This window comes from Brienomyrus brachyistius, unplaced genomic scaffold, assembly GCF_023856365.1.
Source record: "Brienomyrus brachyistius isolate T26 unplaced genomic scaffold, BBRACH_0.4 scaffold34, whole genome shotgun sequence".
NCBI classification, from domain to species: domain Eukaryota; kingdom Metazoa; phylum Chordata; class Actinopteri; order Osteoglossiformes; family Mormyridae; genus Brienomyrus; species Brienomyrus brachyistius.
The window spans coordinates 345,264-359,596 of record NW_026042309.1 but is presented as its reverse complement, the minus strand read 5'-3'; the positions used below and the strand labels follow the sequence as shown (position 1 = coordinate 359,596).

General features: G+C 43.3%; 1 protein-coding gene across 3 annotated transcripts in view; it reads right to left on the bottom strand.

Annotated features, from left to right (window-relative positions):
- Nucleotides 1-4,480, bottom strand: part of LOC125721547 (uncharacterized) — a 34,319-nt gene extending 29,839 nt beyond the window's left edge. For 2 of the 3 annotated variants that reach the window (XM_048997513.1, XM_048997514.1), the window contains exon 1: nucleotides 4,408-4,480. In XM_048997513.1, coding sequence (XP_048853470.1) covers nucleotides 4,408-4,465 — 58 coding nt within the window. In that variant the 5' untranslated portion in view covers nucleotides 4,466-4,480. Of the gene's footprint in view, nucleotides 1-3,815; nucleotides 3,847-4,407 lie in introns of those variants that run through there. The other variant, XM_048997515.1, reaches the window with a different exon arrangement.
- Nucleotides 4,481-14,333: the final 9,853 nt, after the last annotated feature.

Here is a 14,333-nt window from a genome sequence, read left to right as displayed (position 1 = left end):
ACATTGAATACAAATGAAAATCAAGAGCAATACACTTCTAACTATGATAAACACAATAGCATATGTGAAACATAAATGCGATTAAATACGTTATTGCCAGTAAACAGTTAACTGTCTATTTCCTATGTGAAACAACAAAACCAAAACTATATTTGTGCATGCCCTCCAGGTACCTGTCACGATCAGCAAAAACTTTTCAGGAAGAAAAACTTAAAAAAAAATTGTTGTCCAGTGTAATCAATCTTAAGTAATAGATAAACTATTTAGCATAACAAAACTTTTGGGAAAGCCACCCCAGTTCAGTATACAATTATTTATTTCCATATGCTATTTATTATTTTTTTTCTTCTTGAAATATCACAATACTGTAGCATCATTTATGAAAGTTCCCCCAGAACAAAGACAAAATTGGATGGGCCCAGTTTCCCGAAACCTTCTTAACTGTCAGATTCAGCCCCTGTTGTCTCAGTCTTTTGTGTCCCTTCCCCGTTTGGCCAGCAGGCATCGCTGGCCATCCTGTCCCTCTTGTCAGTCTTTGTCTCTCTTGTTTTCTGTCAGCCGCATGGCTCAACATGTTGAGCATGTGACTACTTGCAAATCCCTTTGTCATGTGTTCAAATCCTGCTTCCTCTGTGTTTGTATTTCACTCCCTAGTGTTTCATTTGTGTGAGTTTTTCTAGTTCCTGTGTCTGGTGATTTTGTAGTTGGTTTTGGTTTCGTTCCTTGTGCCCCTGCTTGTGTTCCTACCTGCCTAATTCCCCAGTGTTAGATTCTGTTTCCCTGTTCCTTGCTTAGTTTTTAGTTTCCCTGTTTTAGTTCCTTTGAGTTAATTAGTTTTCATTTGTTTTCTCAGTCTGTTAATTAGCCTCACCTGTCCAGTGTTAGTCTCGTTACCCCTTAGTATTTTAGTCCCTTAATGCTACGTCGTTCATAAGTTCTACCTTAATTCTCTTACAGCTCCACTGTGTTTCCCGAAACATTTTTAATTAAGTATATCTTCTGTTACATCAACCTCACTGAGACCAGATGTAGTGCTGACTTCTGTCTCTTCTAAGCAAGTCCTCTTATTAGAATTAACAGTCCCTTGGGAGGACCGCATGGAAGAAGCCAACGAACGGAAGCGGCTTAAATACCAAGAGCTCATAGAGGAATGTCGGAGAAGAGGCTGGAAAGCCCGCTGCGAGCCAATAGAGGTGGGATGTCGAGGCTTTGCGGCTCGCTCCCTATGTAAAGTCTACACCTTACTTGGCATCACTGGAGCTGCAAAAAGAAAAGCCATCAAGTCCACCACAGAGGCTGCAGAGAGAGCCTCCAGGTGGATTTGGATGAAGAGGTCTGAAACGTGGGCCAATGCTGCTGGGACACAAGTTGGGGCCTGATCAGCCCTGGCTGGGTCGCCTGAAGGAGGGTGTCTGATGTTGCGAGACCCGAAACACCCAAAGATCTCAGGAAACATCACTGATGATGTGTCCCAGGGCATCTACGGATGTATCTATTCACCGGAAGATATCTTTCGTGAAGTTGGTCTGAGTCTCTCTTAGTCTCTTATCACTGTTATTGACTCATATTGCTCATTTAAAATAAGACTGAAATCATTAAGGGTACAGTTTCATAACCAAACATCACTTAATTAAAAAATGACTGGTCTATATGGTAACATTACTTTGTCTGATACATGACTACAATCTTCATTAGATTTCATCCTTGCGCTCTTTAGAGTCTTTGTAAGATGCTAAGAGTCACCGATATCAAGAAAGTGGGCCCTGGTCTTTGGCATAAAAATTCTGGGCTGAAAATTAGTCCCACTCCGTGTCTGTATATCTTTGTGAACAAACTCACTTTTTCCAAATGGCCCACAAAAGCTGCCTCTTTACAGACAATTGTGAAAGTGAATTTAGGAGTTGATAGGATTTTTTTACATCAGAATTTTTTAATCAAACAGATTACTGTGGCCACACCACAGCAAATATTGCAACAAATCTCATTTTAGAGTTGTCATACAGTCGTTGACTTAAAACGCTGTGCTATGAACATGAAGGCATATACACATTATCTTATAAACTGCCTTAAAGTAAAACACTTGACAAGTGGATTCTCCTGTTTTTGTATCTGGTATATTAAAATGAACTCTTTTTTCTTTCTTTTTACAAAGGAACAATATAAGTGTCACGCCCAGCTCGTCCGATCCTCGTGTGTGCCACGCCCCCTGATCATCCACGTGTGCTTCCCCGATCATGCCCAGCTGTTTCCTGTTATTTTCGGCTTGTCTTGTTTATTTAGTCCGTGTCTGAGTCCTTCTTCCCCAGACTTGTCATTAATGTTAGTTGATGTTAGTTGATGTCAGTTGATGTTAGTTGATGTCAGTTTGTCACCGTCTGCCCTGGCTCTCCCGTTCCCAAATAAACCCACGTTTTCCCGAAGATCCTGCCTGCCTGCCTGGTCTTTCCCCGCTTCCTGCTTGCCCGTCCAATCCCCAAACCTAACAATAGGTACAGTGGATATTTAATAGTTAAAGAATTTCTAGAATTGAGCCTAAGTTATTATATTGATATGGCTGCTGAAATCTTTCTTCACATTTATGAGTTCCCTAGGAAGATCCCCTGAGAAGGTCGGTTACTGTTCATTCTAGCCAAAGGTGTTTCAATAAACATTGTTGACTAGGACTTTTCACAAACCCAGTAAATTAACTATTTATGGAGTTTTTTTGCACGCTACTGAGATATATTCTATAGATATTTCAGTGTTTCCCCTACCATTATATTAGGGGGCGCCCCGCCCCCCCCCAACGGCGCCTCCCGCCCCCCTTGAAGGTCAAGTTAATTTTATTTTATTTTCTATACAGTGCCAGATCACAACAGAAGTCATTTAAGGTTACCTTTCCTATAGAACAGGTCTATGCATTGTCACACACAGGTGAGCACACTCTCTGGACCTGAATTACCCAACTCTGGTAATAATCCACAGAGAATTAAGAAAGGATAGGAGGAAGGGAGGCTGCAGCTTTCCGATGGCTAAAATGACCTGCTCATCTTCTATCTCAGACTTGTGAAATGCGAAATGCTACTTGGTAGACGCGGCACTTTTGTTTCATTTTCGGGATACTTTGAGCCCCTTTTTGAATAGAGAGCTCCATCTAGTGGGGACAGAAAAAATAGCAAAATGGTCCGAAAGCGTCATTTTGTCCATCACTACGGTTTGGCACGTACGTGTTTGTTAAGTCCTGAAGATAAAGTATAGCCAGACGTCTCTGACTTCTCATATCAAGAGGCTCTAGAAATGTTCTTCCAGAAGCCCAGGAAGATGCACTGCAGTGACAAAAGCTGCACACTTTGTGGGTAACTGTCATAAAAAGAAATGTTCTGATGTTTAGTTCAGTTGTTATATTGACTGCTGTCATTAAAAAAACACATGAACCCATGTCCGTTTGCCCCCCCCCAAGCTGTATACCTAGGGAAAACACTGTATTTGTCAGACAAAATCACTTTTTTCAGTTCTTATAGACGATTGTGAAAGTGAAAGAAGTTCAAAAGCATTTTAGTCACACAGACAACAGTGATAAACGGTAAAATATGAATACATTTGTGATTTACCAGTTATATAATTACTAGAATAAGTTCTTATATATTAATACAGAAATTGACATCTTCTGTACATCTGCATGAGTCTCCTGGGAATAACATGATTCGAGAACAAGAGTAACTAACAGTTAAAAATATATTAAAATATTTCCACAGACGGACAAAATGAACGAGTTATTAGGATTACTAGCCTACAGTTTGTATGGTATATATGCCTTTTTCATTAAACAAACTCACCTTTTCCAAATGACCTTCGAAAGCTTCAGTTCTACAGACAATTGTAAAAATGAAAGTATGAGCTCACAGCGTTTTATATAGTCACAGATATTGGTGGCCACACCACAGTTCATGAATATTGAATATTGCAGCAATTCTCATTTCCGGCTTGCCGTACAATTATTGACTTAAAATGCTGTACAACAGTCTAATGTAAACAGAAAAGCACTTACATGTCGTATAAATTGCTTAAAAGTGAAAAAAATGTCAAATGGAATCTTCTTTTTGTAGTTGACATTTTAAAATAAACCGGTTTATGTTATGTAACCATAGTTAATGTACACATTATTCCACTGATTTTTGTTATATAGGACTGTTATACATTTTAATATAAAACTAATATATATATTAGTTTCATATTAAAACAGATCGTCCATCTGCTTCCCAGCCCCCCTCTTTTTATTCTCGTTGGCCCTCTGTCTAGCCTCCCCCACCTGCAACTTCAGCAAATGGGTTTGGAGCTCTTTAAGGTCACTCTCCTCCTTCCCTGCCTCGTCCTTGGCCCTCTGTAGGTGGTGTATCACATGCCTATCCCACACGTGGGAGTCCGCACCTGGTAAGTCTGGGTTGTCCAGGATCGCAGCCCACACCCCCTCTGGAACCCCCTCCATTCTCGCTGCACCCCCTCCTGTCCGGGGTGACACCCGGTTCGCCGTCCAATCCTCCTTACACTTATCCAGGTATTCCCTAGGGTGCAGGGTTTTATCCCACGCCAGCTTTGGGACGCCTGCTCCAGTAGGAGGAGGAAACATTTCTCTCATGGCGTTCCCAATGCGCAGTACTACGGCTGTGAAGCTAATGTCATCAGGATGCGTCAGTGTTCCTGCCCTCTCTTCCACCTCCAGCAATGAGTGTTTGGTCAGACATCTGGCTGCCACTGCCCGGAAGTCTCCCAGTGCCAACATGGTCCCCTGAGTGAGCTTGTCTAGCTTATCCATCCACTGTCCTCCTCCTTCTGCTGGGGGCGGCATTTTATCAGCCAGTGCCTGCACGTCTCCTATCGGGAAGGGTCTATATTTATCCTGCATCTGGCCCGTCTCTCTTAGCAGAGGTAGTTGATGCTTTGGGGGCCTTGAGACCTCGCTCTCTCCCTCTTCATCGAGGGCAAAGCCCTGAGCCCTCACCCTTTCCTCTAAGCGTGAGGTTTCCCGTTGTAGTGCCGCCTCTATTTCGGCCATCCGCTCCTCTACCTGGTCTGCGAGGGCCCTACGAGCCCTGTCCTCTGGGTCGTCCTTCCATACCCCCGAAACGTGACCCCACATTTCCACCTTTTTACCCTCCTCTAGTTTCCCTGTGTTGGTCCCTGCCCGCTGACCAGGCGAATCTACTCCCCCTTGTTCCTCTAACTGCTCCCTCCTTACTCGAGCTGCAAACGCCACCTGGTCCTGTCTGCCTTCCGCCCCTGCCGCTTTTTGCTTTTTCCTTTTCTCCTCCCTGCTTGCCTGTCTCTCCTTGGGTTCCCTACACTCTGTATCTACGTTCGAGTCCGCCTGCGATCTCCCACCTAATCCGGCGTCTGAGGGAGTCCAGGTCTCCCCCCCAGCCGGATGCCCCCCTTGTACATTTATCGCCCCGGACGTAACTGTGATCATATGCGGCACATATGGGCAGGCGGGGCAGAAGGAGCGACCTTTTTACACGTATAGGCAGAGGGCCTGTCTCCCGCTCTCGGTTCCCCCTTCTCGGGTTCCGGCTGACCCTCTCCTCTGCTCTGACCCTCACGATGTAAATGATCTGTTCCCTGCCTAAACAGGGCCAATTTCGCCCTCGGTCCCCAGGCCTCTAACCCAAAATAATTACCTCAGAATCCGGGGTCCCTGACCCCTGGGCCTCTAACCCAAAATAATAAACTTCAGAATCCAGGGTCCCTGACCCCTCGGCCTCTGACTCAACCTTTACCTCAGAATCCGGGGTCCCTGACCCCTGGGCCTCTAACCCAAAATAATAAACTTCAGAATCCAGGGTCCCTGACCCTGGGCCTCTGACCCAACCTTTATCTCAGAATCCGGGGTCCCTGACCCCTGGGCCTCTGACCCAACCTTTATCTCAGAATCCGGGGTCCCTGACCCCTGGGCCTCTGACCCAACCTTTATCTCAGAATCCGGGGTCCCTGACCCCTGGGCCTCTGACCCAAAATAGTAAACTTCAGAATCCGTGGTCCCTGACCCCTGGGCCTTTAACCCAAAATAATTACCTCAGAATCCGGGGTCCCTGACCCCTGGGTCTCTAACCCAAAATAATTACCTCAGAATCCAGGGTCCCTGACCCCTGGGTCTCTAACCCAAAATAATAAACTTCAGAATCTGGGGTCCCTGACCCCTCGGCCTCTGACCCAACCTTTACCTCAGAATCCGGGGTCCCTGACCCCTGGGCCTCTGACCCAAAATAGTAAACTTCAGAATCCGTGGTCCCTGACCCCTGGGCCTTTAACCCAAAATAATAACCTCAGAATCCGGGGTCCCTGACCCTGGGCCTCTGACCCAACCTTTACCGGGACTCCCACCCGGTAACCTGTAGAATTCGGGGGTCCTGAATTCCCCGGGACTCTAACCCAGCTCACTGGGACTCTAACCCAGTGCTTCTATTTGCTCGTCAGCGAATAGTGGGGCTGCCACACCAAGGACACCACAGTGGGACTCCAACCCAGCCTTAATATTCTATTACCTACCCTCATTCGCCGCCTCAATGTACTGACGGCCCTGATGGACACTTCGGACTACTTTATTTAGTATAGCCATATATGCAGATTTTGATATAACAGGCTCTGCTTGCCTTTTGTTAGTGGCGCCTGCAGCCTTCCGTGCCCATTCAGGTCTCGTCTGGTATTTGCCGAATGCCGACCTCTATCTCGACCCCGAGCCCCCAAATTGTTGGAGTTCGCCGTCTCCACCGGGTCCGTGGATGAGAAGAGATCACCCGGGGGCATTCTACAAGCAGCCCCCGCCCCTGTCCATACTTTTCCACTTTCAGGCAATTTCGTCTTATCTGGTGCAACATGTTGTTCTGTATGTTCCTAGTTATTGCGTCACCCCTATATCATTTGCCTAGCGACTGTCACCACAGCCTGCGTGAATAGATTAACTTTGGTGTGCAGAGAGCCTCCCTATATGTCCTTAGTCCCCTGCAGATATCGCTCTCCACAGAGGTGTGTCAAGAAATCATTTTAATAAATTAAGCAAGATCATATATATTTATTATCATGTCATATACATGCACTGTTAATTGTAGCTATTTTGTTTGTCTGGTACAGAAAACATCTGTGTATTACATGCTGTTGATCTTTGAATAAAAATACATACATGTCATGCCCCGATCGTCCGCTCCTCCCGTGTGCCACGCCCCCTCATTAACCCCGTGTGGACTCCCCGTGCCCACCCGCTGTTTCCTGTTGCCGTCCTTAGTCCAATGTATTTAGTCCGCGTTCCAGTTAGTTTCCCCAGTCCGGTCATTAACATTGTCCTACTGTGTGGTGTTCATCTTGCAATACACCCCGTCTTTTTGATTTCCGTGAGCCCGATCCTGATTTCCTCGCTTCCCGCTCACTCATCCCGCACACGGTACATAACAATACAAGTATCACGGCATCCAGTTTTATTATATTATATGGATGGATGGATGAAAATGGAATGTATGGATAAATGTAGGAAGACAATAATAAAAAACTATATGAACCTGAAGCAAGCAGTCCCCCAATGCCACATATGGGAATGATGTGGGCACATTAGATGGTATACTGCATTATGTGCAGTATGAGCCCTGCACCCCATTTTTGGGTTTTTCATCATTTAACTCACTTGATCTATGGTGTCAACTGAACACTAAAATAGCTAATAAATTTAAAACTATACAACAACACTCATTGTACTCTGTAAAGTGTTAAATGCTCCAGTCAGTGAAAGTGTGTCCCCTACCCTTAGACCCCAGAGGATTAAAATGGGGCAGATATGTGGAGGTGGAGACTCATTGACTTAACACCCTATGGTGTAAATTTAACACTATTAGAGTTAATAAAGATAACTGCTGTAAAAACAACACACTCAAGGCACACTGTAAAGTGTTAAAGGTAACACCGAATGCTGTGGACCCATATAAACACTCCAATATATAAACAGTGTTAATTTAACACTGGCACATTTTCTGTGTAGTCTTACTTCACTTAACTTTTTATGTCACTTTTTAACTCAGTCAAACTGTACTAACAACTTATGATTAACTGATTTCATTAAAAAAGTATTTTATGAGTGGAAGGTTAAAAAATATTAGGTGGTACATTGGGCGGAGCTTAATTCTCTCCCCGTCTATGATGTCATAAGCGGGAGGGGGACGTATCCCTTTTTCGCGGGCGATCCTTGTTAAAATAACTGTCGCTCTCTCGCCATGTCGCACTTGTGCGTAGAGCCACGATCCCCACACACCACTGTCTTTTATTGAAAACAGCTGAGGCAAGTCGTTTTCTGAACTTTAAAATGTGTATACAATAAGTAAACATGTAAAATAAGTATAAAATGTGTTATAAAGCATATAGCCAACGACAATTAATAAAGAATTTAAGCAAAATATCCCAGACGTACCATGGCCTATAGCTGGTAGAAATGGAGCTATCCTACGGCCTACAAGATAAAAGCATATGGCACCAAATTGGAATCAGTAGTCTTTAAAAGAATGAAATACATTACATGGATTTATTAATGCGATATTTTAAATATGTTTTAAGGCATAATACAATTTTTAACAATAATTTTAACGGGGTCACCGGATGCATCAAGCTTTTCTAGCTAGAGAGGAAAGAGGGTCTGGCAGTTTTGAATGGTAAAAGCAGTAGTTGTGTATTGCTAACGGGGTATTTTTTTAAACAAAATGCACTATTTTATATCAGTAAAAACACCGCCATCCTATTTTTAGGGGGATTTATGCATATTGCATGTCTAGACATGTCGGTCTGCTAATGTCCGTGGCCTTGGGGAACAGGGTGTCGGCGCAAGAGCTTTTGGAGCCGCGAGCGATAAGCCCATGAGGAGGAAGCGTCAATAAAACAAAATGGCCGCCGGCTGACTAATTGTTGCGGGGTGTCTACAGAGTGACTGTAACATCTCGTTTAACCGATGGTCATGGGTGTGAGAAGCACACAGCCAGCACCCCCAAACAGGCAGAAAGCACATTACCTCTATCAATCTGTCTTATTTGTAAATATTATAACATAATATATTTCTAATTTAAATAAAGGTCAATCTCTAACACCACAGCTCTGGGGCTCTGGCATGGGCCCGGACGCCCCGCTGCAGGCCTGGGGCGTTGGATGAAGTATCTAACTACAATTGTTTAATCGGAGGGATAAAGTCCAATAACTTAAACGGTTGTATGACAATTTAGTATAAATTTTAAACCAATATGATCTAAGGAATAAAACAATTTAGTTGTAGTTTGTTAGTTTTATTTTAAATAAGATGCTCCCAGTTTATTATTGATTTAGTAGCTGTAGGAACTAGTGAGCGGTATTTAGCAACATTCATCAAAAATATCTTCAATATTCCAATATGGAAGGTAACCGACAAAGTTTTCAAGCAGATTTCATAAAACAAGACATCGCAAGGAGTCCGTTCGTTCCAGAGATGGCACCGTACGTGGTCCCGGCTAGGAACTACAGTGAGCGGTATTTAGCTACTGTCATGCCCTGTCATCCAATTCTCGTGTGTGCCACGCCCCCTGATTATCCACGTGTGCTTCCCCGATCTTACTCAGCTGTGTCTGATTATTTTCGCCCAGTCTTGTCTATTTTCGCCCAGTCTTGTCTATTTGAGTCCACGTCTTGCCCTGCCTGGTTGTCCGTCATTGATGTTAGTTAAGGTTAGCTGCTCTGTGTTTGTCGCTGTCTGCCCCATCTTCCCTGTCCCAATTCCGAATAAGCCCCGAATTCCCTGCTTGCCCACCTGGTCTTTTCCCGCTTCCTGCTCGCTCGCTCACCAGCCCAAACTCTGACAGCTACAAACTTCAAAAACATTTTTAAAACTTTGTTAGACTAATACCGTAGTTGTTTTAATAATTTAAGGGATAAAAAACATTTGTCGTGTTTGTCAATGTATTATTTTAAGTAAATGCATTATTTTCTAACGGCAAAAGCCCTGTCATGTTTTAGGTGCGAAAATTTATGGTCTAGCATTATATGGACTAGCAACTGTCTCTGGGGGAGCAGCCCCGGGTAGGAACTATTAAGCAGCATTTAGTGACAAGCATCAAAAACACATTTTTAAAAACTTTAGCAGAATAAAGCCTTAGTTATTTCAATAAACAAGTTTTTTCAGTAAATTTTTGTTCACGCTCATGCGCACAAACACACACACCCCAGAGGTCAGGGGGCTTTAGAGTTTAACTTTAGGTTGGTGATCGCGATGTGTGACCAAACCCAAAAGCACCCTAACTTAGTCATCCACTATGCAGTGAGACCAGACAGTGACTATATGCCCGATTTAACCGCTGGTCTTTATTTATTTATTTTAATTTTTTTTAAAAAACTTTGACAGAATAAAGACTTAGATATTTTGATAAACACACTTTTTTTCAGTAAATGTTTGTTTACGCTCATGTGCACAAACACACACATACCGGTGGCCTGGGGGGCTTTAGAATTTAACTTAGGTCTGTGAAAGTATAGGACTGCGATGTGTATTCAGACATTTAACATACACTACTGTCTATTGATGAAGAAATTATTTAATTCTGGCCTGATCATTCATGTTGGCTGACTTTTTAAATTTAGTGCACAGAGGTTGAAATAAGTGCATGGTATGCAAGTACTATGACATGCACATAGTAAACCTTTAAAATGTATGAACGTTTTCAGTCTTAATAGCCAAAACCATAACTATTCTACACGTCACGTAACAAAATTGGACATCTAACACGTACTACTTTAGAACACTACTGTTTTTGCTAGCATCATTATTATTATTATTGTTGTTGTTGTTTTTAGGGTTATTGTACAATAACAATATAGCCACCTATGTGCATTATGGGATGGGATTACTTTGTAACAGACCATTTGCAACCGTACCTGTAATGAGCTCTGAGGTTGAATAACGTTGACTGTTCTGTGATACTGCTGTCACAGAAGTCATTGGTGGCTCAGTTACTGCTGGCTGAGGAGACTCTGAACATGCAGCAGCAGGAGAAGAAGGAGGTTGTTCAGAAGAGGATGAAGTGTGTTCGGGTGTAGAGGTGAATGCTGGATGAGGAGGAGGTTTGGGTGGGGATGGACATGTTTACAGCTACGCTGCCGCAGCCAAGGCCCAGCTCCTCCAGTCTCTTGTTTGGTCTATTAAAAAAATGTGTTTAATAGGGTGATCATTTTTTCAACCCTGTCAATCAACTCAAAAAAAAAAAGATGTGCAAAAATGTATTGAGTTCAGTTGACATTTAGGGTGTGCTGAAGCATTCTGAAATATTCATTTTTTTCCCGAAAACCCGATTAATAGGCTATGATTGGCATTAAGCGGTAAATTCGAAAGTCACTAACAAACAACTCTTCCGTAACGTCATTGCTACATTGTGCAATTTCTTATGTCAGGCTACATTTCTATTCAGAAATCTGAGGTAGCTAGTGTTAACTAAAGTAATCGATGTCATAATTGTCATTCATGCAAGGGTTGATGGTTTACTCGTAGACGCAGAAAATCCCTGAAGTACAGACATCTTGTTACTGTCTGGGAAAAGCTTTCCATGCTCAGCAAACAAACTGTGTTTGTTCTTCACCATTTGTCAGTAAATCACTGTACTCCTGTGTCATAGACATGCCTCTCTCTGCAGTGTCATTTGTCACCCACAGCACCCGTACAGTTTCCTCAGCCTTCAAATAGTCATCGTTGGTTATCCAAGTCTCAGGAGCACTTTGAACAAAATGAGTCTGGAACTGACAACACGTCAAAAAACTTCTTTGAATTCACAAAGTCATGTAACTGCATGGGGCAGCATGGTGGAGCAGTGGTTAGCACTGCTGCCTCACACCTCTGGGACCCGGGGTTGAGTCTCCGCCTGGGTCACATGTGTGCGGAGTTTGCATGTTCTCCCCATGTCATTGTGGGGTTTCCTCCGGGTACTCCGGTTTCCCCCCACAGTCCAAAAACATGCTGAGGCTAATTGGACTTGCTAAACTGCCCGTAGGTGTGTGTGTGAGAGTGAATGGTGTGTGAGTGTGCCCTGCGATGGATTGGCCCCCCATCCTGGGTTGTTCCCTGCCTCGTGCCCATTGATTCCGGGGTAGGCTCCAGACCCCCCACGACCCAGTAGGATAAGCAGTTTGGAAAATGTATGGATGGATGTAACTGCATTTCATTGGTCTGGGTGAAATTAACTGTTATTCATTTTGGTGGATCTTCAGATGCTGGTTTCTGAAGCGCTGAAACCATAAACTTTTTCCTCTATGACATAAATATCTCTGTTAAAGAATGACAGTGTAATCAACTCGTCACTAAAGTACCAGAGACAGACACAGAGCTTTGTTAGGGCACTTCTTGCTGCTTGTGAATGAAGTGAAAACAGTATTTTCAGCAGATGCAGCTCATTTGCTGGAGCAATGATTGGCAGCCAAAACAAGAACCGCAATTGCAGGTAGACCTGAAGGCCAAATATGCAGAGATCTGCCAAGCCTTTTTGTTCACGGTTGGTAAGCTTGAAGTTAGAATATCGAAACAAGAATATTTTGTATGCATATATCAGCTTGGCCATGAAGCGAGCTTGATGCAATGCACCAGGTTTGGTAATATGAACACCACGGGGAGGCACAGCACCCAGAAACACAATGGCTGTCAAGTGATCACAATTCTTACTGTGCTTTACCCCTCACTTGATAGGGATGTACCAAAACTGAACATATAACTGGATTTCGCTCAGAATAACCAGGCCTTCTTTTTGGACTCTTTATCCCTTTTTATTTTATCTTCGCTTTCCTCGAGCCAGGCATTTACAGGTGAAAAACCTTAAACCACAAAACACCAACTTTCACCAATCTATCTTATGAGTAAACACAAAATTTTACTTTAAATGCACATATATATATATATATATATATATATATATATATATATATATATATATACATACCCACAAATATACAATAAATGACCAATCTCAGCTTCAAATTTCCACACAATTATACATAACTTGTTCTGAATAAAATTCCTCCAAACATCAAAGTTTAAAATCAAACCACTGGGGAAACACATAAATGAGTTACTCAACGCAATAAATTGCAATGAAAAGCTAACCAATTAGACAATCGAACAATAGGTTTAACACTTCTGCCCATATGAATTATTAAAAGGAAAGTTCACCCTTAATACTTTTTTTCTTTTTAGCAATTTAATATTTAACTTTTAGATAAACTGAAAATAGAAACCCCCCTTTTAAACCGCATTAATGCAAACATCTGAATCAATAAAACAGCATTCCACATATTGTCATTGAGACACTTACAGCACACCATTTATTCCTAATACAGTCAAATACCACAACTCATATAATGTTACAAGCCAGCACCAGCGCCTCAATGCCTCATTAACGCACCCTATAAAGAAATAAACCCCACTCGCAACAAGTAGTGCTTGCTACAAATAACATTTGCAACAAAGTCTCCAACACGCATGGTTCATGGTCTTACCGGCTGTCCGTTCAGAGTCTACTTTTTAGTACACAATCACAGCACAGTTCCAGAAGCACTTGGTGTAGATTTGACCCTTTGCTTGTCGCGCTACCAATGCGTTTTGCCGACTTTATCCAAAATAAAGAGCAGGTGCGTCCGTTAATGCCTTCCCCTCGGGTGCACACAGGTGAGTAAACTTTGGTTCCGCATGACCACTTGCGTGAACGACGTAACCACTTGCTGGAATGACGTTCATCGCAACACCTCCCACTCAACCTTTTTGTTCTTGAACAGAAAGGTTGGAGAACTTCAAGGCGAATATAGACCCTAAAGAGTTTTAATTTTCCTGCTCCTCCACAGGCAACAGGACTACAAGTCGCCGGACATCCCTGCGCAATACCACTCCAATAGGCTTTTCCTTCCCGTCGCCAGAGGCTAAGTGCTGGATTTCAGGCTTCTGAGGCTGGACCAACACACAGCCCCCAGGCACAACAAGAATTTCAACATCTCTCACGATGCCCTTTGAATCTGGTGCCACAGAGACGACTCGGCCAAGTCTAAATTGTCCTCGCAGGGAGTTTTGATCACAAAGCCACACGACATCCCCTACAGCAACATTTCTCTCCGTGGTATGCCATTTAGCTCTAATGAAGAGGTTTGGCCCAGCAAGCTGACACCATGCTTTCCAAAAGTCACTAACTTGGCTCTGGATCTCCCTGAGCCGCTTGTAGGGGTAGTCGTTAAAATTGAAGGACCTGGAGTCCCCACTATGGGATGCTCGACCTAGGAGAAGCGTATTTGGTGTTACATACTGAATGCGACCCTCTCGACTTTGGACTCTTGCATCG